The sequence below is a fragment of the Natator depressus genome, chromosome 24 (assembly GCF_965152275.1).
Source record: "Natator depressus isolate rNatDep1 chromosome 24, rNatDep2.hap1, whole genome shotgun sequence".
Lineage (NCBI taxonomy): Eukaryota > Metazoa > Chordata > Testudines > Cheloniidae > Natator > Natator depressus.
The window spans coordinates 15,601,386-15,624,736 of NC_134257.1; the positions used below are offsets into that span (position 1 = coordinate 15,601,386).

The following is a 23,351-nucleotide window of genomic DNA, read 5'->3' on the forward strand; positions in this document are numbered from 1 at the left end:
TATTTACTTTGTAGATTTCAACACATGATGTTGCCGGTTTGTGTTTTAAGAGAGATGAGGTGGGGGAGGTAAAATCTTTTCCTGGCCCCCCGTGTGGGGAGGCACTCGGTGAGTCGCAGCTGGATGCTAGTGCTTAATAACAGCGTATTCGCAGGTGAGGTCGGCGGCAGGCTCCGCTCTCCGAGTGGGATGCTGCAGCTGGATGGCCGAGTAGTGGACCTCATCCGGGTCACTCTAGGGCAAAGAATAATAATGAAAACGCCCGGCTCTGACGGGGAGCTTTACGTCAGCAGAGCTCAAGGCACGGCTGGGAAAACTGAGGCACCAGAGGAAGTGACTTAGCCAAGGCCACCCACCAGGCAGGTGGAAGAGCCAGGAAGAGAACCCAGGCGTCCTGTGCCTCAGGCCAGCGCTCTATCCACTAGGCAACGCTGTCTCCTAAAAAAACAACTCCTCCCCCCCACAATTTTAGCCTTGATGATCATTACGTCGGGCCTTCTGGAGACCCCTTATATCGACACAAAACACATCAGCTAAGGGCGTAACCTCCGTAATGGGAGATACACATGGAGGATAACAGCCCTACCACTGCTGCTGGGTAATGGAGCAACTCCTTTAGCTCCACCTTGGACACAACAGCTCTGCTCCTCCTGCCATCGAACGGAGCAACTCCACCAGCTCACGGCAATGCTGCTACTCAGTCACCAGCAGTTGGATCAGAGCTGGCGCCCCCTACAGGGGAAAGGCCCCAGGCCCCATTCCCTGTCCCAGCCGGTGGACAAGATATTGCTGCACACGCCAGCTGCCCAGGGCTTGTCCCGCTGCCCCCGGCGACACAGAGCCCCCCCTGCAGGGCGCTCGCCTCTTCATGTCACCCGCCCGCCCCGTCACTCAGCGTCCCGTCCACCGCTCTGCCCTCCAGCTGCTGGGCGATGCCCCCTGCCCTGCCCCGCAGCTGTGCTCACCCTGACCCAGAGTGCCCAGCCCAGCCTGGTCTCGCTGCCGCTGGGAGCTGATCTCACGGGGGGCAGAGCCGGGACAGAGCCCAGGAGTCCTGGCTCCCTGCCCCCGCTCTAACCACTAGACCCCACTGCCCTCCCAGAGCCAGGGATAGAACCCAGGAGTCCTGGCTCCCTGCCCCCTGCCCCCGCTCTAACCACTAGACCCCACTGCCCTCCCAGAACCAGGGATAGAACCCAGGAGTCCTGGCTCCCAGCCCCCTGCCCCCGCTCTAACCACTGGACCCCACTCCCCTCCCAGAGCCAGGGATAGAACCCAGGAGTCCACGCTCCCAGCCCTCTGCCCCCACTCTAACCACTGGACCCCACTCCCCTCCCAGAGCCAGGGATAGAGCCCAGGAGTCCTGGCTCCCAGCCCCCTGCCCCCGCTCTATCCACTGGACCCCACTGCCCTCCCAGAACCAGGGATAGAACCCAGGAGTCCACGCTCCCAGCCCTCTGCCCCCACTCTAACCACTAGACCCCACTGCCCTCCCAGAGCCAGGGATAGAACCCAGGAGTCCTGGGCCCCGTATACAGAGTCTCTCACCTGCAGTACTCTGCCCATGTTCATGGGCTGGCTGTAGATGTGGGATTCCCCGGTGCCATCCGGAGAGCCCGGGAACACCTCGGTGCGCGCGCTGCCACGGAAGGAGAGAACGTTACGGGGGCTGGGGATGGCGCGAGGGCATTTGGGTCGCTAGCATTGGGTCGGCTGCAGCGCCGTGGCTGGGGATTGGACAGGCTGCGTCGGTCAACAGCGTACAACCCCTGTGGGTCAGTGGCTGGGGGCGGACCCCTGGGCTAAAGCACCCAGACCAGACATGAGTCATGGATTTGGGGAATGGGAAATGGGGCCTTTCCCCTCTAGGGGACACTGGCTCTAATCCAGCCCCGGAGCAGGGGACTGGCTTGCTTGGGGGTGGGGGAGGACAGGGAAGGGGCCTTTCCCTTCTAGAGCAGTGGTCCCCAAACTGTGGGGCACACCACCCTAGGAGGATATGGAGGAACTTTCCGGGCAGCGTAGCCGGGCCAGCCCCTATGGGGGGCAGGGAGGGGGCAGCACCCAGCCCCGCTTTGCCCCACCCGCAGCTCCAGCCCTAGTCCCAGCACCAGCCTCGAACCCAGCTTCTGACCGCATCTCTGGCCCTGCTCCCGGCAGGGGAGGGGGAAGGGGTGTGGACAGATTCCATTATGGATAAGGGAGGGTGCGACAGAAAATGTTTGGGGACCCCTGTCTAGGGAGTGCTGGCGCCGATCCAGCCCCTGCCCCAAACAGGGCTCATCCCTCCAGCAGGGGGCGCCAGGGACACACACACACACACCCCTCCCCCGCCCCAGCAGGAGGCGTATCAAGCTCACCCTTGGCACATTCTCCAAACATGTGGGCACCGCCCCACACCCAGCCCCTACACAGTAGCTCACAGCCACGCCCGGCTGTTACCTGGGGGCCCCAGGTGGGGCCAGGCGGGCTGGCTTCCCCATGCCATAATGCTGGGTGTTCTCATAGATGCGTTCAGACATCGGGGTCTCCTGCAAGGCAGGGAGAAGTGAGGCCGCGAGCCACTGCTCTGGGACTGCTCGGTGATGTCTAACAACAAAGGAAAATGCACATAGACCCCCCCGCCCCGATAAACTACCCAAGGGATTGGAAAGACCTTCTGTCCTCCTCAGGGGAGGGGAGTTTTATTATCCTGTTTTATGAAGGGGTAAGCTGAGGGACAGAGCTCATCTAAAGTCATGCAGTGAGTCAGCAGCAAAGCTGGCGATAGAACCCAGGAGTCCTGGCTCCCAGCCCCTCTTGCTCTAGCCCAATAGACCCCACTCCCCTCCCGGAGCTAGGGCGAGAACCCAGGCGTCCTGGCTCCCAGCCCCATAGATGCACTTACCGGATCGCTGCTCAGTCCCTGGCGTTTGCTCCGCCTCTTCCTACAAATAAAGGAGACCAACAGCTCAGAGGCAAAACGACATCTGCTTCGGTTCAGGAGAGGAAGGAACAGGACAAAGGCTCCCACCAAATAAAACCTCCTGCCTGGGCTTGACCCCTGCTCTCCTGACCACCAGCCTAGCCGTGTAAGCAGGAGGCCACCCAGCCCTTCCCAGGCCCCTGCGGGTGTCAGGTATCTGTGTGGGACCCAACCACCACCATTCAATCATCTCCCCCTGACTGGGTTTCCGTGCATCCGAACTGGTTCTGCAATTCTAACTCCCGGATTGCAGGGTTCTCTGGCAAAGGCCAGGCGGGAGGAGCTGGGGATGGCCAGACGACCCGAGACACGGATATCACCGGTTTGCAAAGCAAGCGCAAATACCTCCAAGCTATGACGCCGACCAGCCCCACCAGCAGCAGGGGGACAAGAGCAACTGCAGGTCCCAGGATGTACACGGGAGCCCAAACACGGGGGGTGGCTGGAAAGGAGAAAGGAGGGTTATTGGATCAACCCTGCAGCAGATTTTTGAACCCCATTTGCTGAGGGACGGCAGCCGGGTAACAAGCCCACAGTGAGGCTGCATGGGGCTGGATCGTTACACGTGGTGTCTTTGGAGTGAGCAGACCTGATGCTCAGACGTGAAGCCCTCCCCTCCCAGCACCCCCAGCCTCCTCTATAGGCTGTGCTGCCCAGCTGGATGACATTTCCCATGATGCACCACTATCTCCCCTCTTGGTGATGGGAAGCGTGCCTCATAGGAATCCATAGTCAGGGTGCATCATGGGAGATGTAGTTTCAGAGCTGTGCATCCTCATTCTCCACTCTAGGCCAAGGTGTCTGTCTGGACTACATCTCTCATGATGCCCCACCAGCTCCTCCCTTGGTGAGGGAAGGGCGTGCATCATAGGAATGCTACCCAAGGTGCATCATGGGAGATATAGTCCAGCTAGAGATCCTGGCGTACAGAAGAGAATGGAAGCACAAGGCACTCAAACTACAACTCCCATCAGGCCATTTTCAATTGAAATATTTCGGTTTTTGACATTTCTGTGAAAAGTGGAGCTTTCCCACTTGGGAAAAAAAACCCATTTCCTGGCCATCTCTACTAGAAACTTTGTGTTTTTTAAATGAAAACCAAGATCTCACAAAATCCCATTATTCCATGTGTGTCATAAGAGTCCTTCGGTGTGGTGCATCATGGGACTTGCAGTTCCTGTGCCTCACATTCTCAGTCTCCTCTATCGGCCGGGCTGTCCAGCTGAACTACATCTCCTACGATGCACCACCTGCTCCCCTCTTGGTGCGGGGTGAGGCGCTTCATTGGAATCCCTGGCTATGGTGCATCATGGGAGATGTAATCCAGCCCCTGCCTGTTTGATTAAAGAGCTGGAGGAATCACAGCCAGCCTCCCCAAGACCTCGGGAAAAGGCAGTGATGGGCCTAGGGAAGGATGATCCATACAATCTAAGGCCAGAAGTGACACAGGCCTCAGGACTCCCCTGAATTCATTCCCATTTGAAGGAGAGCAAATACTTTATCAAAACATCCCAGCTTGATTTAAACATTCCCCGGGACGGAGAATCCACCATGTCCTGAGATCGTTCTTTCAATGGCAAATTCTCCTCCCTGTTCAACATTTGCACCTTATTGCCAGTCTGAATTTGTCTAGCTTCAGCTTCCAGCTCCTGGATCCCTGTCTACTCGGCCACCGGGCCCATTATCAATGTTCTCTTCTCTGTGTAGGATCTTCCAGACGCGGCTCATGTCACCCCTTCCCCTTCCCTTGGTTCAGCTAAACAGACGGAGCTCCCGGAGTCTCTCACCCTGGGGCAGGTTTTCCAACCCCTGACTCCTTCTCATGGATCTTCTCTGACCCCTCCCCAGCTGATCAGCACCTCCTGGGAGTGCGGGCCCCAGAACTGGGCACAGGACCCCAGACGTGGTTGCACCAGGGCAAGATCCAGAGGTAAAATCCCCTCTCTGCTTGATTCCAGATTGCCCTGTTCATGCACCCTGGGATGGCGCTAGCCCTGCTGGCGACCACGGCACTGGGAGCTCCTGGTGAGGAGCAGCACTGGGAGCTCCTGCGATCGCCACAATGACCCTCCCCAGCTGGGTCTACGGCACAACCATAGCCCCACCCCCAACCCAGAGGTCTCTTTTCTCACGTCCCCGGCACTTACACAGGATGGTTATGTTGATTGCGGGGGACGGGGACTGGCCGATCCCATTGTTGGCCTGGCAGTGATACTCCCCAGCCTGGTCCACCGTGATGCTCTTCAACACCATTTCCTGCCGGGATCCTTTCAGCTGCTGGTCGCCCCGGTACCAGGTGTAGGAGTTGGGGGCGGGGACACTGCTGGTGTAATTGCACGTTAGCGTCACCGATTCCCCTTCCTGCGGGCTGGTGCCCGGCGCTGCCGTAACGCGGACACCTGTGGGGGCATCTGGGGGGCGAGACGGAGACATGGTGTGTGAACGGAGAGAGACAGAGTGGGGGGACCTGGCCCAGAGGGGGGAAGGGATCCAGGGCAGGGGGTGAGGGGCAGGGCCTGGCCCGTGTGGCTCCAGGGGGCGAAAACAGGCAGGGCGGCCTGGGGATAAGGGGGAGGAGTCCCCCAGAAGGGTCTGGGGGCACAAGGCAGTTGCGGGGGAGAGGGTCTGGCCCAGAGCAAGCTGGGGGCCTGGAGCAGGTGAGGGGTGGGAGGGGGCCTGGCCCATATGGGGCTAGAGGTCTGGGGCAGCTTGGGGGCGGGCAGAGACTGTCCCAGAGGGTCCGGGGACACAAGGCAGATGGAGGGGCAGGGCCTGGCACAGAGGCAGCTGGACACCTGGGAAGGTGGGAGGGGACAGGGCCTAGCTCAGTGTGGAATGGGGCCCCGGGACAGGTGGGGGGATGGGCAGTGGCCCAAAGGGGGCTGGGGCCCCAGGGCAGGTGGGGGGGACACAAAATGAATTTGTCTCTGCTGGGCCCAGCCACAGGAGCGATGCAGAGGAGCAGGGGGCCCAGCCCAGAGCCAGCAGCACTGGGTTGAGCAAACCCGGATATTAGGAGGCGGGGGCGGAATATGAGGCTAGAATATCTGGGTTGGAAGGGACCTCTGGAGGTCATCTAGTCCAACCCCCTGCCCAGAGCAGGACCAATCCCAACTAAATCATCCCAGCCAGGACTTTGTCAAGTCTGACCTTAAAAACTTCTAAGGAAGGGGATTCCACCACCTCCCTAGGTAACGCATTCCAGTGTTTCACCACCCTCCTAGTGAAAAAGTTTTTCCTAATATCCAATAAACCTCCCCCACTGCAACTTGAGACCATTACTTCTTGTCCTGTCATCTGCTACCACGGAGAATAGTCTAGATCCATCCTCTTTGGATCCACCTTTCAGGTAGTTAAAAGCAGCTATCAAATCCCCCCTCATTCTTCTCTTCCATAGACTAAACAATCCCAGTTCCCTCAGCCTCTCCTCATATCTCCTGTGTTGCAGTCCCCTAATCATTTTTGTTTCCCTTCACTGGACTCTCTCCAATTTCTCCACATCCTTCTTGTAGTGTGGGGCCCAAAACTAGACACAGTACTCCAGATGAGGCCGCACCAATGTCAAATAGAGGGGAACGAACACGTCCCTCCATCTGCTGGCAATGCCCCTACTTATACACCCCAAAATGCCATTGGCCTTCTTGGCAACAAGGGCACACTGTTGACTCATATCCAGCTTCTCGTCCACTGTAACCCCTAGGTCCTTCTCTGCAGAACTGCTGCCGAGCCATTCGGTCCCTAGTCTGTAGCGATGCATGGGATTCTTCCGTCCTAAGTGCAGGACTCTGCACTTGTCCTTGTTGAACCTCATCAGATTTCTTTTGGCCCAATGCGCTGGGAGGGGTGAAGCAGGCACGAGGAGGCGGAAGGGGGCGAAGCGGGGGGGACGAGGCGGGTGGGGCGAAGCAGGGGGGAGGAGGCAGGGGCACGTGGGGCTGCTCCAAGAGGCCCTGTGGGGAGTATCGGGGGCTGCGAGGGAGGAGGCTCTCGCCAGCCCTCGCTGCTTACGCTGAACTTCTACCGATTCCCTCGCAGAGAGGCTCAGATACCCCCAGCCGGGAGCGGACACCCAGACCCCGCACGCGTAGCTCCCTCCGTCGGAGACAGCTGCCTTGTCAACACGTAAATCCTGCCCGGTTCCTGGCAGCCACACGTCCCCGCGGCACCAGACGTACCCAGTGATGGGCCGCAGGGCAGCAGCCTGGCAGCGCAGGGTAAAACCGTCGCCTTCCCTTAGTGCTGCCTTCCCTGCCGGCCACGAAACCTCGACCCTGGGCATGTTGGGGGCGACTGAGGGGAGAGTCGGGTGAGAGTTCGTCAGCTGGACCCCAGGACTGAACGAAGGGGCAGGTCCCTCCGTGTCCAGTCCCTCGGTGGGAGAATATTTGCTAGAGCCAGATGACTGTTTTTGAGGGAATAGAACCCAGGAGTCCTGATTCCCATGCCCCGTGCTCTCACCCACAGACCCACTCCCCTCCCAGAGCTGGGGAAAGAACCCAGGAGTCCTGGCCCTGAGCCTCCCCCACTTTAACCCACTAGAACAGCCCCCTCCCAGAACTGGAGATAGAAGCCAAGAATCCTGACTCCCTGCTCCCCCACTCTAGCCACTAGTCCCCAATCCCCTCCCTGTGTCAGGGATGGAACCCAGGTGTCCTGGCTCCCGCAGCCCCTGCTCTAACCATGCCATGTGTAGAAGCAGAGCTCACCTGTCCCCAGGGGCTGGGATTGGTCAGAGTCACACTCATCCCTGTATCCATCCACCTGGCATCTCAGCGCCGCGCCAGGGTCCAGCTGGGACGGGGATATTTGCAGCTCAGATGCCCCAGACCTGCCCGAGGTTTGCCCTGGGCTCCGCCGTGCGCCATCTCGGTCGTACCACGAGGGGCGATGGGGGCAGGTTTCCTGCACGGAGCAGGTGTGGGAGGGTCCCGGTTGTATTCGGAGCCCCAGGGATGGCTGGCACAGATCGTCTGTGAGGAGAGGAGGAGTCAGGAGCCATTGAACCCTGCTGGGGCCCTGGGCCTGGCAGCGCTCCCAGGAGCCGCGGCCTGGCTGCAGAGCGGGGAGCAGCTCCCAGGGTGTGGGCATGGCCCAGCCTGGGAGCTCGGCTGGCCCCGGCAATGAGGGCTCGTGGCCAGGAGGGAGAGCAGCAAAAGTTCACCTGAGATACGGGGAGCGCTGGGTCTGCCCGGAGGGGCGCAGCCGCCAGCGGGGGCACCACACATCGGGCCTCAGACTAGAGCCCTAAGCGGGATTGTTTTAATTCTGTCCCGTTCCTGTTATTCAAGTGCCCTGCTTTGGTTTTGCATTTTCATCCCCCTTCCAGCCACAAAAACCTTAAATCCCGCAAATCCCACAAGAGAGACAGATCCCCCCAGGCTCCTAAAACCAACCAACCGACCAACAGAAACCGGTGGGAGACGATCTGATCTGTACCAACGGGATTCAGAGACAATTTTTACCACTGAAAGAAGAAAACAAATCTTGCTTGAACCAGGTAGAAACACACTTCAACTCCTGTTATCACAGAACGGGTCTGACCTGACCTGGGCGGCTGCATTTCCCCAGATTTGGAGTGAGGGAGATAAACACGGAGAGGAAAGAGAAGCTGAAACAAAATATTTAGCTATTTCCCCAGTAGGCGACTCTTGGTACATTTATGAGATTTAGTGTTTTCCCGCCAATTAACGCAGCCTGGTTTTTTGCCCACCCCCAACAAAGCTCATTTTACCCGTTCCCTCTGTTCGGGGGGGTCCTGCAGGGTCCCAGTCCCACTATAGTCTCCACCTGAGAGCCCCTCACGCCTGCTGCATTACACTGGCTGCAGGGTCAGTCCCAGCGACTCTTCAGCACAGGCCAAGGGTTAGACAGAGGGACGGGGACGTGGGTCCGGCAACACAGCCTAGGAGTCTGACCCACAAGTCGCCCCCCGCTCTAGCCACTCCCCCGCTTCCCCTGGAGCTGGGAGAGAACCTGGAGTCCTGACTCCCAGCTCTAAGCACTTGGATTTCACAGGAAGGCAGAAATGGGGTGTGTGTGTGTGTGTGTTGCTGTTTTGATTTACTCGACCATCCCTCACTCGACCCAGGGCCATCTACTTGGAAGCGGAAGCTCGCGCCTGTCTGTGTGTGTGTGTCTGTGTCCCGGTGCTGCCCCCTGCTGGAGGGGACAAGCCCTGCTCGGGGTGTCTGCGCCGGCGTGTGGTGCCCTCTCCGCGGTTCTCCTCGGGCCCTGCCTTGACCCGGGGGCGCTGGACGGAACCCGGTTACCGGAGACACGGAGCCGCTGTCCTGGCTCACTCGTCCATCTGTCCGTCCTGACAAAGCCCGCTGCATGGAACCGGAAGCGGTAGGTGCCCTGGTCGCTGGGGCGCAGCCCCGACACCCGCAGGGAGCAGTCGCGCTGCAGGTCCCCCAGATAGCGGGCGCGCCCCTCGAACTCCGGGTGGACACGAGCCTCGTCCGAGTGATAGACGGTTTGATCCTCGTCCCGTGTCCAGATCACGGCCCAGACCGTCCACCCCACGGGGTAGGTGAAGGAGCAGGGGATGGTCACGCAGGAGCCGGTCCCTCTGGCCAGGGGCCCTGGTGCGAGTGTCACGCCCCACTCCTGGGCGTAGGCGCCTGCCGGGGACAGGAATCGGGGATCAGACCGGCGCCCGGCCCCTGAGAGCTGGGGAACCCGCCCGCAGGCTGGGCTGCCGCACGGATCCCGCCGGGAGAACCCAGCATCAGCTCAGCCCCCAAACCAGGGGCTTTAAAACACAATCAGGGACGATGGGTTGTGGTTCTGTCTGAGCCCAGCCAGCGCTCCCCTGCGAATTGGGGAAGGGGAATTTGGAGATGCCCCCCCCCCACACATCAGCCCATCCCCAGCAACTTATCACCCCAGCCGCTGAATCACTCCTGTCCCCCCGAGTTCTCCCATCAGTCCAGGCCGACCCCCTCCCCGCATCTGCCCAGCCCCACTTCTATCTAGTCCGTCCTTAGTTCACCCCTCCTCGCTTCAGTCCCCCTCAACCCCGGCTCAGTTCACCTCCCCATCCCCTCTCAATTCAGCCCCTATATTTCCCCCCAGTGCACCCCTCATCCCCTCTCAGTTCAACCCCCACCCATAGTGGGGAGTCTGACCCTTGGGCCAGAGGCCCTGACTGCAGGAGGAGCCCCACTGGTGAGGGGTCAGGTTAGGGTTGCCAACTTTGGTTGGACAAATTACTGCCGGTTTCATCACATAATAATCTTTAATTAAAAATTAATTGTTAATTCCTGGACGCTCCAGGACAGTCCTGGAGGGTTGCCAACCCTAGGTCAGGCACTTCCCATGCACAAGGAGCGGGGGGCGAACGCGGGCAGGGGCCAGCCAGGCCGGAGCTGGGCGGACGGGCAGGGCAGGGAGCAGAGCTCTCCAGGCCGGCCCAGGAGACACCCTGACTCGCTGCGGCACCCAGAAGCCCGGAGGCAGGACGTGGCGCAGGGAAAACGGCAGCCCGGGGGACGAGAGCGGCTGAGGCCCTCGCTGCTCAGCCCAGCGTGGCCGGGGCTAGACCAGGCTGACTCTGCCATGAGAACCAGGCATGTTCTCCACCGGGGTGAAACCAGCAGCGAGGACCCGGCCGCTCGGGGTCAGGTTCAAGGCCAGACGCCCCCTAGGCTTGAAGTGGAGCCGCTGGTGCGAGTGGCTGGGACTTCCCTGTGATGGAACCCGGTTCCGAGCGCTCCCCTGGCAGTGTAGACGCACTCCCAGGACTGGGGAAACGGTCCCCACCGGTCCCCTGGCTGGCAGCGCGTCGCATCTGTGTGAATTACTCACCGGTCAGGAGGCAAAATGCAGGGACCAGCACCAAGGCCATCTCCGTCCAGGGCAGAGCGCTCAGCCGGCCTGGGAGGGGAAAGGGGCCAGGAATGATTCACCTGCAGCATTTCTGGGTGACAGCTCGTCTGCGCCGGGCGATTGCATCCGGCCATGGGATCGGCTGCGTCACCGGGTATTTTACACCTAGGACCCTTCGAAAAAGAATTTCCTAACCAGAAGGGAGTAAAGCTTGGAGATTGGCCCGACGGAGCAAGGACTGGTTGCATTTCTATCCCCGTGTGCTTTGCTGGACATGTGTGCTGGGCTCACGGCCTCAGGAGTGAGATGCAGCCACCTCTGGGGAGGGGCGAGTGGCTCTTCGGCAGCTCACAGCAACACAGAGGGCAGTTTCAGGGCAGGACTGGAGGACAGTTCCTATGTGGAGCTGACATGTGCAGGGGGAGTCAGGGAGGTGGAACAGAACAAACCGCTTTGGGGTGTGGCAGGGACCCCAGGGGGACATTCTGACCCCTTAGGAGAGAGCCATGTGGGGGAAGGGTATCACAGACACAAGGGGCAGGTCGGGGTTCAGCGTCTTAGCTGGGAACAGCAAAGCCCCAGAAGCAGAGGTCAGCGTGGTCTCCCCTATATGATCTCAGACAGCTTCACAGCCTGCCCAGTTGCTGATCTTTTCAACAGGCACTGAAATGCAGCCGGCTCTGGGGTAGGGCTCGTCAGCTGTTTAACAGCGCAGGGTAATGTAGCCCTGCCATGTTCAGTCTCCGTCCTACACCATGAGCTCATCGGGCAGACTGGCTCTCACACTGTGTTTGGGAAGCCCCCAATGTATTTCCAATGCTACCCCCAATGACAATGTGACAGCGTGGCCCAGTGGCTAGAGCACGGCAGTGGGACACAGAGCCCTGGGTTCTCTTCCTAGATCTCTCAGGGAGCCACCATACAATAGCGGGCCAGTCACTCCTTCTCTCTGTGCCTCAGTTTTCCCTCCCACCCATTGTCTATTTTAATTATAATTTCTTTGGGGCAGGGACTGTCTCTGGCTGTGTCTGGGCAGCGCCTGCCTCACCAGGCCCTGATCTCAGCTGGGGCCCCTCCCATAAGAAACTCTCACCGTTTAATCTCCTGTCAATGATTTAGAGATGCAAAGAATCATTCTCCCCCATCTGGCTTTTTGCCCCCAAAACAAGGAAAAGTAGCTCATACCTGGGACCTGGGCCTGGGTTAGTGGCTGAGACTCTGGTCTGATCCCACCGCTAACACTAAGGAGACAGCAGAGAGGTTGGGGGCAGGTAAGGAGAAATCATCTTCATTTGCATCTGTGGCAATAGCCCCAGGCTGGTGAGTGGCTGGTGCCTCAGGGGAGGAAAGGGAACCGTGATCCTGTGTTCCTGGCCTTTAAAGGCAACATACTTGCTGGTTTGGTAGCAATAAGGTCCAGTGGTTACAGTGACTGAGACTCAGGACTTCTGGTTTTTATCCCCAGCTGGGGAAGGGGCGCGGGGTCTAGTGGTTAGAGCAGGGGGCTGAGAGTCAGGACTCAGGGGTTCTGGCTCCAGGCACTTCACTTTGTTGTCTGGCTGCGGCAGACAAACTTCCCCTTTCTCTGGAAATTGTGAAGCTCAGCCCCAGCGCTGGTTTCAAGGGGGGGTGTGCGGTGGTGCCTGTTCCTTTTAACCCCGTCCAGCCCCAGAGACTCCTCAGCCACAGGCCAAATGGGCCCGCTGGGTCAGAGTTCGAAGGACCACGACACCCATGCTCAGAGAGACCCTGGTGAAGGGATGAGGCTCGGTCCTTTTCTAGCGCTGGCCAGCTGGGATCTCAAAGCATCTGAGGAGCCGCTTAGCCCTCGGAGTAAGAGGATGGTCCCCATCCCCTATGGGCAAAGGGGCAGAACCAAGAATAGAACCCAGGAGTCCTGATTCCCAGCCCCACTGCTCCAACCCATTAGACCCCACTCCCCTCCAGTAGCTCAGGATAGAACCCAGGAGTCCTGGCTCCCACCCACTGTGATGGGTTCCCTGGGGTGCAACCTGGAACTGGGGTACCGCTGAGCCCTCTGTCCCACCAACCTGGGCTCCCTCTCACACTGTGATGCTGTGACAAGCTACAAACCTCTGGCAGGTCCTGCCCTGACACAGCCATCCCCAGGCAGGGACACGCTCATGAATGGTCTCCCAGCCCCTATGAACCAACAAGAGAGGCTCCCGCCAATCCCCCCAGCTCTCCACCTACGACCCCAGCTCTGTACCGTCCTGCCCTGGTCCGAAGCCTGACCAGTGTACGTTTATTACCCAATTGTGATGGGGTGGACTAGGCCCAAAGGCCCCCTGCGGGAGGCCTCAGGTTTCAACCCCACCCATCCCAGGAACAGAGCAGTGGGGCAGGGGGAGGCTTAGTAGTCGTCCCCCGGGAGGTCTGGAGGGAGGCTTAGCTGTCCTTTCCCGGTTGCCTGGCCATGTTTGGTCCCTGTATCTTAGACCATGAGCCCGTCCGGCAGGGACTGGCTCTCACGTTGTGTTTGGGAAGCACCCTGTACATTGGCAGGGCTAGCACAAGCTGCAGGAAGATAGTGTCTCCAGGGAGGAAGCCCTGGGGATACGGCCCCATACCAGGGCTGGGCTACTTAAAGACTCTAGCCCAAGGAGGGCCTGAGAGAGACACCACCAGCGGGGTCCTGAGATAGGCCCTGTGGACTGTATCCCCCGGAAGGGGTTTGCGCTGGCTAACGTGCAGACAGTGTGACTCGGCCGCAGGGCTGAGTCACTGAAAACCGGCCTGAGAACCACCGAAAGGGGGTCTCCACACCTAAAAAACGCAGACACGCCCAATCAGAAACGGGCACTCGTGAGAGGGGGGTGCCAACCCCGGTACACCGATCCACCACTGCCACAAAGGAAAGTGGACGCACACCTGCCTTTGCGACCTGAGCAGATTTCCCAGGCACTTCAACCACAGCGCAGTGTTTTAGGTAAAATATGAACCAGGTTTACTCACTACAGAACGATGGATTTCAAGTGATTGTAAGTAGTGAGCGTAGAGATCAAGGTTGGTTACCTGAGACATAAAAGTAAAATCGTAATCTGAATTCTCTAAACTAGACAGGATTTGAATCAAGCTGTGTCTCGTGCTGATAGGCAATAGAAGCAGGTCACAGCTCCTCCATACACCGGCTGGGACTCCCCTTCAGGCGAGGACCCCGTCGCCCGTTCAGTCTTTGTCCTCCAGACATGTCTCCAAGTGTTGGATTGTGGGGGGAGTTGAGGCCAAGTGATGACGTCACTTCCCCTCCTTTAGAGTTTCTTCCAGCTCGCTGAAACCATCTTTTGCCATGACGGGAGTCAAGCAGCCTCCATTGTGCACCTGCTCCCTCTCAGGGCACGTCGACACTGGCAACGTTACAGAGCTGGCAGTTACTGCGCCCCTCAGAGAGCGCTGAAGGGAAACCGCTGTTGTGTGTTCACACTGTCAGCTGCCTGCACAATAGCGCATTCACACTTGCCGCACTTGCAGCGGTATTCAGAGCGGTGCACTCGGGGCAGCTATCCCCAAGAGCACCTCTTTCTCTTCTGCCGCTAAGACTTGTGGGAAGGCGGAAGGGGTCACGGGGCATCCTGGGTCCTGTCCCAAGGCCCCGTGATGCATTGCTTCTCATCCCAGCAATCCCTGTGCTTCCGTCTACATTTGGCGCCAATTTTCATCTCTTTGTGTACTGTGCATCCTGCTTATTTGGGGAGGAATGGATCCCGCACTGTTGAGCAGTGTGCTGCTCGCTCTGACTAACATGTCGCGAGAGGCAGTGGAGTTATTCCTGAAACTACCAAGGCGAGAGGAGTGCGACATTGATCTCGCCACGCGTAGGAGCTACGACAGGAGATTGCTCGTGGCATTCATGGAGGAGCTGACCACAGTGGAACGCCGCCTTTGGGCTCGGGAAACAAGCACTGAGCGGGGGGATCACATCGTCATGCACGTCTGGGATGACGAGGAGTGGGTGCAGAACTTTTGCGTGAGGAAAAGCACATTCACGGGACTGTGGGAAGAGCTCGCCCCCGCCCTGCGGCGCGAGGACACGAGAACGAGAGCTGGCCTGCCGTTGGAGAAGCCTGTGGCGATTGCGCTGTGGAAGCTGGCTACTCCAGACAGCTACCGATCTGTCGCTAATCAGCTGGCAGTGGGAAAGTCGACCGTTGGACTCGTGTTGATGCAAGTGTGCAGGGCCATTAATCGCATCCTGCTCCGAAAGACCGTGACTCTGGGCAGCGTGCGTGACATTGTGGCTGGCTTTGCACAAATGGGCCTCCCTAATTGTGGAGGGGTGATAGATGGCATGCATATTCCAATTCTGGCACCAGACCACCTAGCCAGCGACTACATTAATCGCAAGGGGAATTTCCCAATGGTTCTCCGGGCACTTGTGGATCACCAAGGGCGTTTCACAGACATTAACACAGGCTGGTCCAGAAAGGTGCATGACGCACGCATCTTTCGGAACACTGGCCTGTTCAGGAAGCTGCAAGCAGAGACTTTCTTCCCGGACCAGAAGATCACCGTAGGGGAAGTCGAAATGCCCATTGTGATTCTGAGAGACCCCGCCTACCCCTTAATGCCATGGCTTATGAAGCCATACACAGGGCAACTTGACAGCAAAAAGGAGCGGTTCAAGAGGCTGAGCAAGTGCAGAATGACTGTTGAGTGTGCTTTTGGCTGTTTAAAACCCCGCTGGCGCTGCCTCTATGGGAAGCTGGACCTGGCCGATGACAATATTCCTATGCTTATAGCCACGTGCTGTACGCTCCATAATATCTGTGAAGGGAAGGGTGAAAGCTTCATTCAGGGCTGGACCGCAGAGGCTCAGCGCCCGGAGGCTGAGTTTGAACAGCCAGAGGAACAGCGGGTACTGTACGGTACTGTACTTCAGCAGGGCAAACTGCAGAGGGATGGGTGTTGAGTGCAGCGGGTAGTGGGAGTCTACAGTGCTGGACTGTGAGGAGGGAGGAGTGGAATGCAGCGGGTACAGACTGGAGCCAGGAGGTTGATAAGAGTGTGTTGGCGGTGTCTGGGGGGGGCATGGGAAAAAGTTTTGCGCCAGTGGCTGCAGGGGAGGGCGGGCGTGGAGCTGCTCGCTTTGAAGAGCTCGTATCGCCTGGAGCGTGTCCACTTGGCGCTCCATAGCCTTTAAGAGCCGCTCCATGGCTTCATTCTGGTGTGCCACGTTCTCCTTTCGGTCCCTCTTCTCACTGTCCTGCCACTCCTTCAATTCCTGTTTCTCGGCAGTGGAGTGCATCATAACATCACGCAGAAAGTCCCCCTTAGTTCTTCTTGGCCGCTTTCTAATTCTGCGCAGCTGTTCTGCCGCCGTTAACAAAGAGGGAGGCTGGGCTCCCAAGGTCATCTCTGTGAAGTTTAAACACAACATTTTACAGAAGCATCATTGTTTGCAACACAGACAACACCGATTCAGTGCTTTAAAACACAGCCAGGACTCCCACGCCTGTCACGCACTGGCTGACCCAGGCAAGCACACATGAGCCACCAGACTCCCAAAACGGTGAGTAGCCGCAGGGGCAGGGGAAATCACTCTTCCCGGACCCTGCTGTACACTGGGCACGTGGCTCTTGGGGAGAGCCAGCACTGTAGTGGGGCTGATAATCATTCCTATCCCCACACTTTCCACAGGATGTGATCATTATGGAAGATATCTCGCTGCTGCGGGTGAACAGGGAATCAAGGGAGGGTCTTCTCCAAGACTGCGGCTTCCGCCCTGGCCCCTATACAGCTCACCTGTGTGCAGCAATGGTCCCCCGCCCTGTCATGGCAAAGTGGCGCTGGAAAGTTACCGTTAATGGGGAAGAAACAAAGCAGTTCTTCCAAGGAACCTGCGGCAGTGGATTGCCCAGTATCTCCACGAGCGTTTCCTGGAGATCTCGGAGGCAGATTCCCGTGAAGTGAGGGATTCAATCACCAGCCTGTTCCGCCTCTCAGACTAGGCATGCGGTGGGAGACAAGCCTGCTTTCTGCAACCCTCCTGCCCCCAACAACTCGCTTCAGCAATTCCCCAAATCAGATCCACTTACCAGAGGCCTCCTCTCCTGTTTGTGCGTCACCAAGCTCCGACTGCTGTGACTGGCTAGGCTCCTCCGGGGTAGAAAAGAGCTCCTGACTGCCTGCTTCTCTGGCCTCCGAGTCATCCTCTGCCTCTGGGTCCCCCTCCCCCTCCACATCCTCGTCCAAAATGCAAGAGATGTTAAGAGTAACAAGAAGGGTTTCTTCAGGTATGTTAGCAACAAGAAGAAAGTCAAGGAAAGTGTGGGCCCCTTAATGAATGAGGGAAGCAACCTAGTGACGGAGGATGTGGAAAAAGATAATGTACTCAATGCTTTTTTTGCCTCTGTCTTCACGAACAAGGTCACCTCCCAGACTGCTGCGCTGGGCAGCACAGCATGGGGAGTAGGTGACCAGCCCTCTGTGGAGAAAGAAGTGGTTCGGGACTATTTAGAAAGGCTGGATGAGCACAAGTCCATGGGGCCGGATGCGTTGCGTCCGAGAGTGCTAAAGGAGTTGGCGGGTGTGATTGCAGAGCCATGGGCCATTATCTTTGAAAACTCATGGCGATCGGGGGAGGTCCCAGATGACTGGAAAAAGGCTAATGTAGTGCCCATCTTTAAAAAAGGGAAGAAGGAGGATCCTGGGAACTACAGGCCAGTCAGCCTCACCTCAATCCCTGGAAAAATCATGGAGCAGGTCCTCAAGGAATCAATTCTGAAGCACTTAGAGGAGAGGAAAGTGATCAGGAACAGTCAGCATGGATTCACCAAGGGCAAGTCATGCCTAACTAACCTAATTGCCTTCTATGACGAGATAACTGGCTCTGTGGATGAAGGGAAAGCAGTGGACGTGTTGTTCCTTGACTTTGGCAAAGCTTTTGACACTGTCTCCCACAGTATTCTTGCCAGCAAGTTAAAGAAGTATGGGCTGGATGAATGGACTATAAGGTGGGTAGAAAGCTGGCTAGATTGTCGGGCTCAATGGGTAGTGATCAATGGCTCCATGTCTAGTTGGCAGCCGGTATCAAGTGGAGTGCCCCAGGGGTCGGTCCTGGGGCCAGTTTTGTTCAATATCTTCATAAATGATCTGGAGGATGGTGTGGATTGCACCCTCAGCAAGTTTGCAGATGACACTAAACTGGGAGGAGTGGTAGATACGCTGGAGGGTAGGGATAGGATACAGAGGGACCTAGACAAATTGGAGGATTGGGCCAAAATAAATGTGATGAGGTTCAACAAGGACAAGTGCAGAGTCCTGCACTTAGGACGGAAGAATCCAATGCACCGCTACAGACTAGGGACCGAATGGCTTGGCAGCAATTCTGCAGAAAAGGACCTAGGGGTTACAGTGGACGAGAAGCTGGATATGAGTCAACAGTGTGCCCTTGTTGCCAAGAAGGCCAATGGCATTTTAGGATGTATAAGTAGGGGCATTGCCAGCAGATCGAGGGATGTGATCGTTCCCCTCTATTTGACATTGGTGAGGCCTCATCTGGAGTACTGTGTCCAGTTTTGGGCCCCACACTACAAGAAGGATGTGGAAAAATTGGAAAGAGTCCAGCGGAGGGCAACAAAAATGATTAGGGGACTGGAACACATGACTTATGAGGAGAGGCTGAGGGAACTGGGGATGTTTAGTCTTCAGAAGAGAAGAATGAGGGGGGATTTGATAGCTGCTTTCAACTACCTGAAAGGGGGTTCCAAAGAGGATGGCTCTAGACTGTTCTCAGTGGTAGCAGATGACAGAACAAGGAGTAATGGTCTCAAGTTGCAATGGGGGAGATTTAGGTTGGATATTGGGAAAAACTTTTTCACTAGGAGGGTGGTGAAACACTGGAATGCATTACCTAGGGAGGTGGTGGAAGCTCCTTCCCTAGAAGTTTTTAAGGTCAGGCTTGACAAAGCCCTGGCTGGGATGATTTAGTCGGGGATCGGTCCTGCTTTGAGCAGGGGGTTGGACTAGATGACCTCCTGAGGTCCCTTCCAACCCTGATATTCTATGATTCTATGAAAATTTTCTCCTCCTGGCTCAGTCCACTCTCGACTGGCACACGAGCCACTGAAGTATCCGCAATAGTATTCGCAGTGGAGGTGGGGTCGCCGTCGAGCATCGCGTCCAGCTCTTTGTAGAACCGGCAGCTGGTGGGCGCAGCACTGGACTGGCGGTTTGCCTCCCGCACCCGCAGCTCCTTCACTGTGACCCGGCACTGCAATGTGTCCTGGTGTAGCGGGGTGGTCACTCGCTCCGGCCTTAAAGGGCTTAGAACAGCCCAGGAGAGGGCTGTGGCTGGGAGCCAGCAGTTCCCAGGCTGGTTGGGGGAAGCAGGCTCAGCTGTGGTCACGCCCCAGTCAGGCCTCAGCTGGCGTGTTAAGAGGGCAGTGGGCCAGGAGCAGACACTTTCTCTCTGCCTTTAGATGGAGAAGACCCTGGCTGCTGGGGAGCATACCTGGTACCTAAGGGGAAGCAGCTCTGGGGAAGGCCAGAGGAGCTGGGAGGCTCCAGACTGGAAAAAGCCCCAGGCTGCAGGCCTGGTAGAGAGCCTAAGACAAGTACTGGGCTTTCAGGGGGCAGGCCAAGGGTAGGCGGAGGCAGCAGGTCTACACCCCCCTTGCCTGTGATGAGTGGCTTCTTCACTGTAGTCCGCTCCAGTGTGTGGGGGCCAGATGGTGATGGGCAGTAGCCAAAGTCTGAGGCAACTTGGGGATAGTGGGTGGGGGTTCCCCTGGGAGGGGAAACCCAGAGAGTGGGGGTACTGCCAGGGGGCAGCACCTAAGTGAAAGGGGCACCGGGGTCTGGGAGGGACACGGGGGCCTGAAGAAGCAGCGAGACACTAACCTGCAGAGGGCGCTCTGGGGCTGGAAACGCTAATTCCCTGCAAGACCAGCAGGAGGCGCCACAGGGGTGAGTCTCACACTGTTATACCTGGCCATGGCCCCTTTCTCTCATGCAGCGTGAAATCTGTCCCTGGGTATCATAATTGCTACGACTGGAGCGCAGCTGGGACTGCACAGCCTCCTCTCCCCAAATGCCAACGAGGTCCAGCAGCTCGGCATTCCTGCAAGCGGGGGATCGCCTGGTGCCTGGAGCAGGCAGGACCACCTGGAAAGATGCACTGAGACCACTACACGCGTCACCGAGCAAACAGGAAGGGGACTTTGAAATTTGCAAAGGAACGTACGGGCTGGGGCTGACGGTTGGTCACCTGAGGGCAGGGCAGTAGATTTCAAACCGATGACCAGAGAGGTGAGAACAGGCGTCGTGGGACACCTCCCGGAGGCCAGTCGCAGCGCTGTCATCGACAAGGGTGTCTACGCTGGCACCGCGGGGCTGTAGCCCCGGCGCAGGAAGCTCGACGCCTCTCGTCAGGGTGGCTTTTTTTGAAAGCACTACAACAGTGCAGGTTCTGCGCACAAAGTGGCTTGGCCGTGTGTGCACCTCGGGAGCGACAGCGCTCAAAGCTGCCTTACTGCGCAGACACGTGCCAGTGTAGCCAGGGCCTGAGAAGTCTCCATTGTAGACGGTTCCTGGGGTATCCCTGGGAGTGTGGATTCCTGTAATGGGCCATCAGCCCATCTGCCTGCTCCGTTGTTGTACCTGAAAGGCTGGTTGTGGGGGTTCCCGACATCGCAAGATATTTCAGTAACACACAACCTAGCAAAATATCACAGCTAGGAAAGGACCTGAGGTCACAGCAGGGAGAATACATCAGACTGAGCTACTGTTCAGAGAGGGAGCCTGGTATTTGGGTTAGGGCTGGGGCTGGGAGCCAGGACTCCTGGGTTCTGTCTCAGCTCTGGGGGCTAGTGGGTTAAAGGAGGGAAAGCTGGGAGCCAGGACTCCTGAGTTCTAGGCCCAGCTCTGCAAAGGAAAATTTATTATCAGACACACCTGGGCCCTCAGACCCTTGCTGGCCCCTTGCACCATTCCCCAGAGCGAACGCTCTCGGAGCGGTTGGGTAACATCAGACGCTGGCTCTGCCCAGGCTGCGGACACAGATACACACAGAGACGGGCCCCCGATAAACAATCCAGCTATCGGAGAGGAAGCAGCAGAGGAAGTGCTAGCTGGTGTGGAGCTGCAGGATGGGTTGGGGGGCTCAGTAGGGGGCGCTCTCCCCTTGTAGTCAGTGCTGGCCCCAAAGCCCCAGGGTGGCGCGAGCGGGGGCGGTGCTGGAAGGAGGGGGGCGCTGTAGGGGGCTCTCCGCTCGCAGTCAGGGCTGATCTCTGCTTCTGGGGCTTTGCTGTTCCCAGCTGAGACAATGAACCCCAACCCGGCCCCTTGTGCCTGTGATACCCTTCCCCCACATGGCTCTATTCCAAAGGGTCAGAATGTCCCCCATGGATCCCTGCTGTACCCCAACATGGATTGTTCCCTTCCTGCACATCTCAGCTCCATATAGGAACCGTCCTCCGGTCCGGTCCTGCCCTGAAACCATCCTCCCCGTTGCTGTGAGCTGCCAAACAGCCATGCGCCCCTCCCCAGAGGTGGCTGCATTGCACCTCCGAGGGGTGAAGGCTTGCATAGACGGCCCGCAAAGCACAGGGGAATGGAAATGAAATGGATCCATCGGGCCAGTCTCCAAGCCTGACTCCCTTCCAGTTAGGAAATTATTTTACAAAGGGCTCCGGGTGTGAAATACCTGGTGACGCATCCCAATCCCGCGGCCAGACGCCATCGCCCGGCACAGACAAGCTGTCACCCAGAAATGCTGCAGGTGAATCATTCCCGGCACCTTTCCCCTCCCAGGCCGGCTGAGCGCTCTGCCCTGGATGGAGATTGCCTTGGTTCTGGTCCCTGCCTTTTGCCTCCTGAGTGGTGAGTAATTCACACAGACGCCACGCGCTGCTGCCCAGGGGACCGGTGGGGACCGTTTCCCCAGCCGCTCTTGTCCCCCAGGTTACCGTTTTCCCTGTCTCCGGGCTTCAGCTCCAGCTCCGCTGGCCCCTGCCTGCGTCCACACCCGGCTCCTTGTGCATGGGCAGTGCCTGACCCCTCCCCAGTGGGGCTCCTCCTGCAGTCAGAGCCTCTGGCCTGTGGACCAGACACCCAGCTGGGGCAGGGGGGGCGGCAAGGGGAGAGCTGAAATGAGAGGGGATTTGGTGGGCTGATTTGTGGGGGATGGGACGTGAACTGTCAGGGCAATGGGCAGCTGAATTAAGGGGAGATATGGGGGGGTCTGAACTGAGAGGGGTTAAACTGAGGAGGGCTGAGGGGGCTGAACTGAGGGGGCTGGAGGAATGGGGCTGAATTGAGGGGGGCTGGACTGAAGGGGGTGGCCAGGGGAGCTGAGCTGAGTTTATCTGGAGGGCTGAACTGGGGGGGGTGGTGAACTAATAGGATGCTGAGGATGGACTGAACTGAGGGGGCCTAGACAGATGCATGGGAGGGGATTGGCCTGGTCTGATGGGAGAACTTGGGGGGACAGGAGTGATTCGGGGGCTGGGGTGATTAATTGCTGGGCAGGGGACGGGCTGATGTTGGATGGGGTGAAGCTCTCCAAAATCCCAACTCGCTGGGGCCGGGGGCTGGTCTGATCCCCGATTCCTGTCCCCAGCAGGTGCCTACGCCCAGGAGAGGGGCATCACATTCGCATCAGGGTCCTTTGCTGGAAGGGCCGGCTCCTGCGTGACCATCCCCTGCTCCTTCACCTACCCCGCAGGGCGGACAGTCAGTGCCGTGATCTGGACACGGGACGACGATGAAACCGTCTATCACTCGGAGGAGGCTCGTGTCCACGCGGCCTTCAAGGGGCGCGCTCGCTATCTGGGGGACCTGCAGCGCGACTGCTCCCTGCGGGTGTCGGGGCTGCGGCCCAGCGATCAGGGCACCTACCGCTTCCGGTTCGAAGTAGTGCGCCCTGGCAGCAGTGACAGATGGACGATGAGAACAGAACAGTGTCTCCGGTAACCAGCCTCCGTCCATCACCCCCAGTTCAATGGAGGGACCTTGGATGACCCCAGACACCCACACACACACACACACACGCCCCATTTCTGCCTTCCTCTCGAATCCAAGTGGTTAGAGCTGGGATCCAGGACACCTGGGATCTCTCCCCAGCTCTGGGAGGGCAGGGGGCTCGGAGCCAAGAAACCTGGGTTCTCTCCCCAGCTCTAAGAAAGTTGGAGGGAGTGGTTAGAGTGGGGGGAACTTGTGGGTCTGACTCCTAGGCTGTGTTGTAAGACATGCGTCCCTGTCACTCTGTCTAACCCTTGGCCTGTGCGTACGTTGTCTTTAAAGGCAGGGAACACACGATCACGGTTCCTTTTCCTCCCCTGAGCCGCCAGCCACTCACAGCGCCTGGGGCTATTGCCACAGATGTAGATGAAGATGATTCCTCGTTACCTGCCCCCAACCTCCCTGCTCTCCCGCTAGTGTCAGCAGTGGAGTCAGTCCAGAGAGCCAGCCCCTAACCCAGGCCCAGAGCCCAGGTAGGAGACGCTTTTCCTTGTTTTGGGGCAAAAAGCCAGAGTTGGGGAGAATGATTTTTCGCATCTCTAAATGCCTAAAAGGAGAATAAATGGTGAGAGTT

At 58.1% G+C, this 23,351-nt stretch overlaps 2 protein-coding genes across 3 annotated transcripts in view; one reads left to right on the forward strand and one right to left on the reverse strand.

Annotated features, from left to right (window-relative positions):
* Positions 1-10,814, reverse strand: LOC141977527 (sialoadhesin-like). Its single transcript, XM_074939046.1, has 10 exons — positions 10,775-10,814; positions 9,235-9,588; positions 7,672-7,935; positions 6,974-7,255; positions 5,113-5,376; positions 3,311-3,407; positions 2,888-2,927; positions 2,443-2,531; positions 1,549-1,639; positions 1-234 (listed from the first exon to the last, which is right to left on the reverse strand). The coding sequence occupies exons 1-10, from the start codon at positions 10,812-10,814 to the stop codon at positions 127-129; spliced, it is 1,629 nt and encodes a 542-aa protein (XP_074795147.1). The 3' UTR covers positions 1-126.
* LOC141977279 (sialic acid-binding Ig-like lectin 12) overlaps positions 9,125-23,351 on the forward strand; it is a 21,369-nt gene continuing 7,142 nt past the window's right edge. The window contains exons 1-3 of one of the 2 annotated variants that reach the window (XM_074938671.1): positions 9,125-9,313; positions 21,569-21,637; positions 22,377-22,725. In XM_074938671.1, the coding sequence (XP_074794772.1) occupies positions 21,592-21,637; positions 22,377-22,725 (395 nt within the window). In that variant the 5' untranslated portion in view covers positions 9,125-9,313; positions 21,569-21,591. The remainder of the gene's footprint in view (positions 9,314-21,568; positions 21,638-22,376; positions 22,726-23,351) is intronic. The other variant, XM_074938672.1, reaches the window with a different exon arrangement.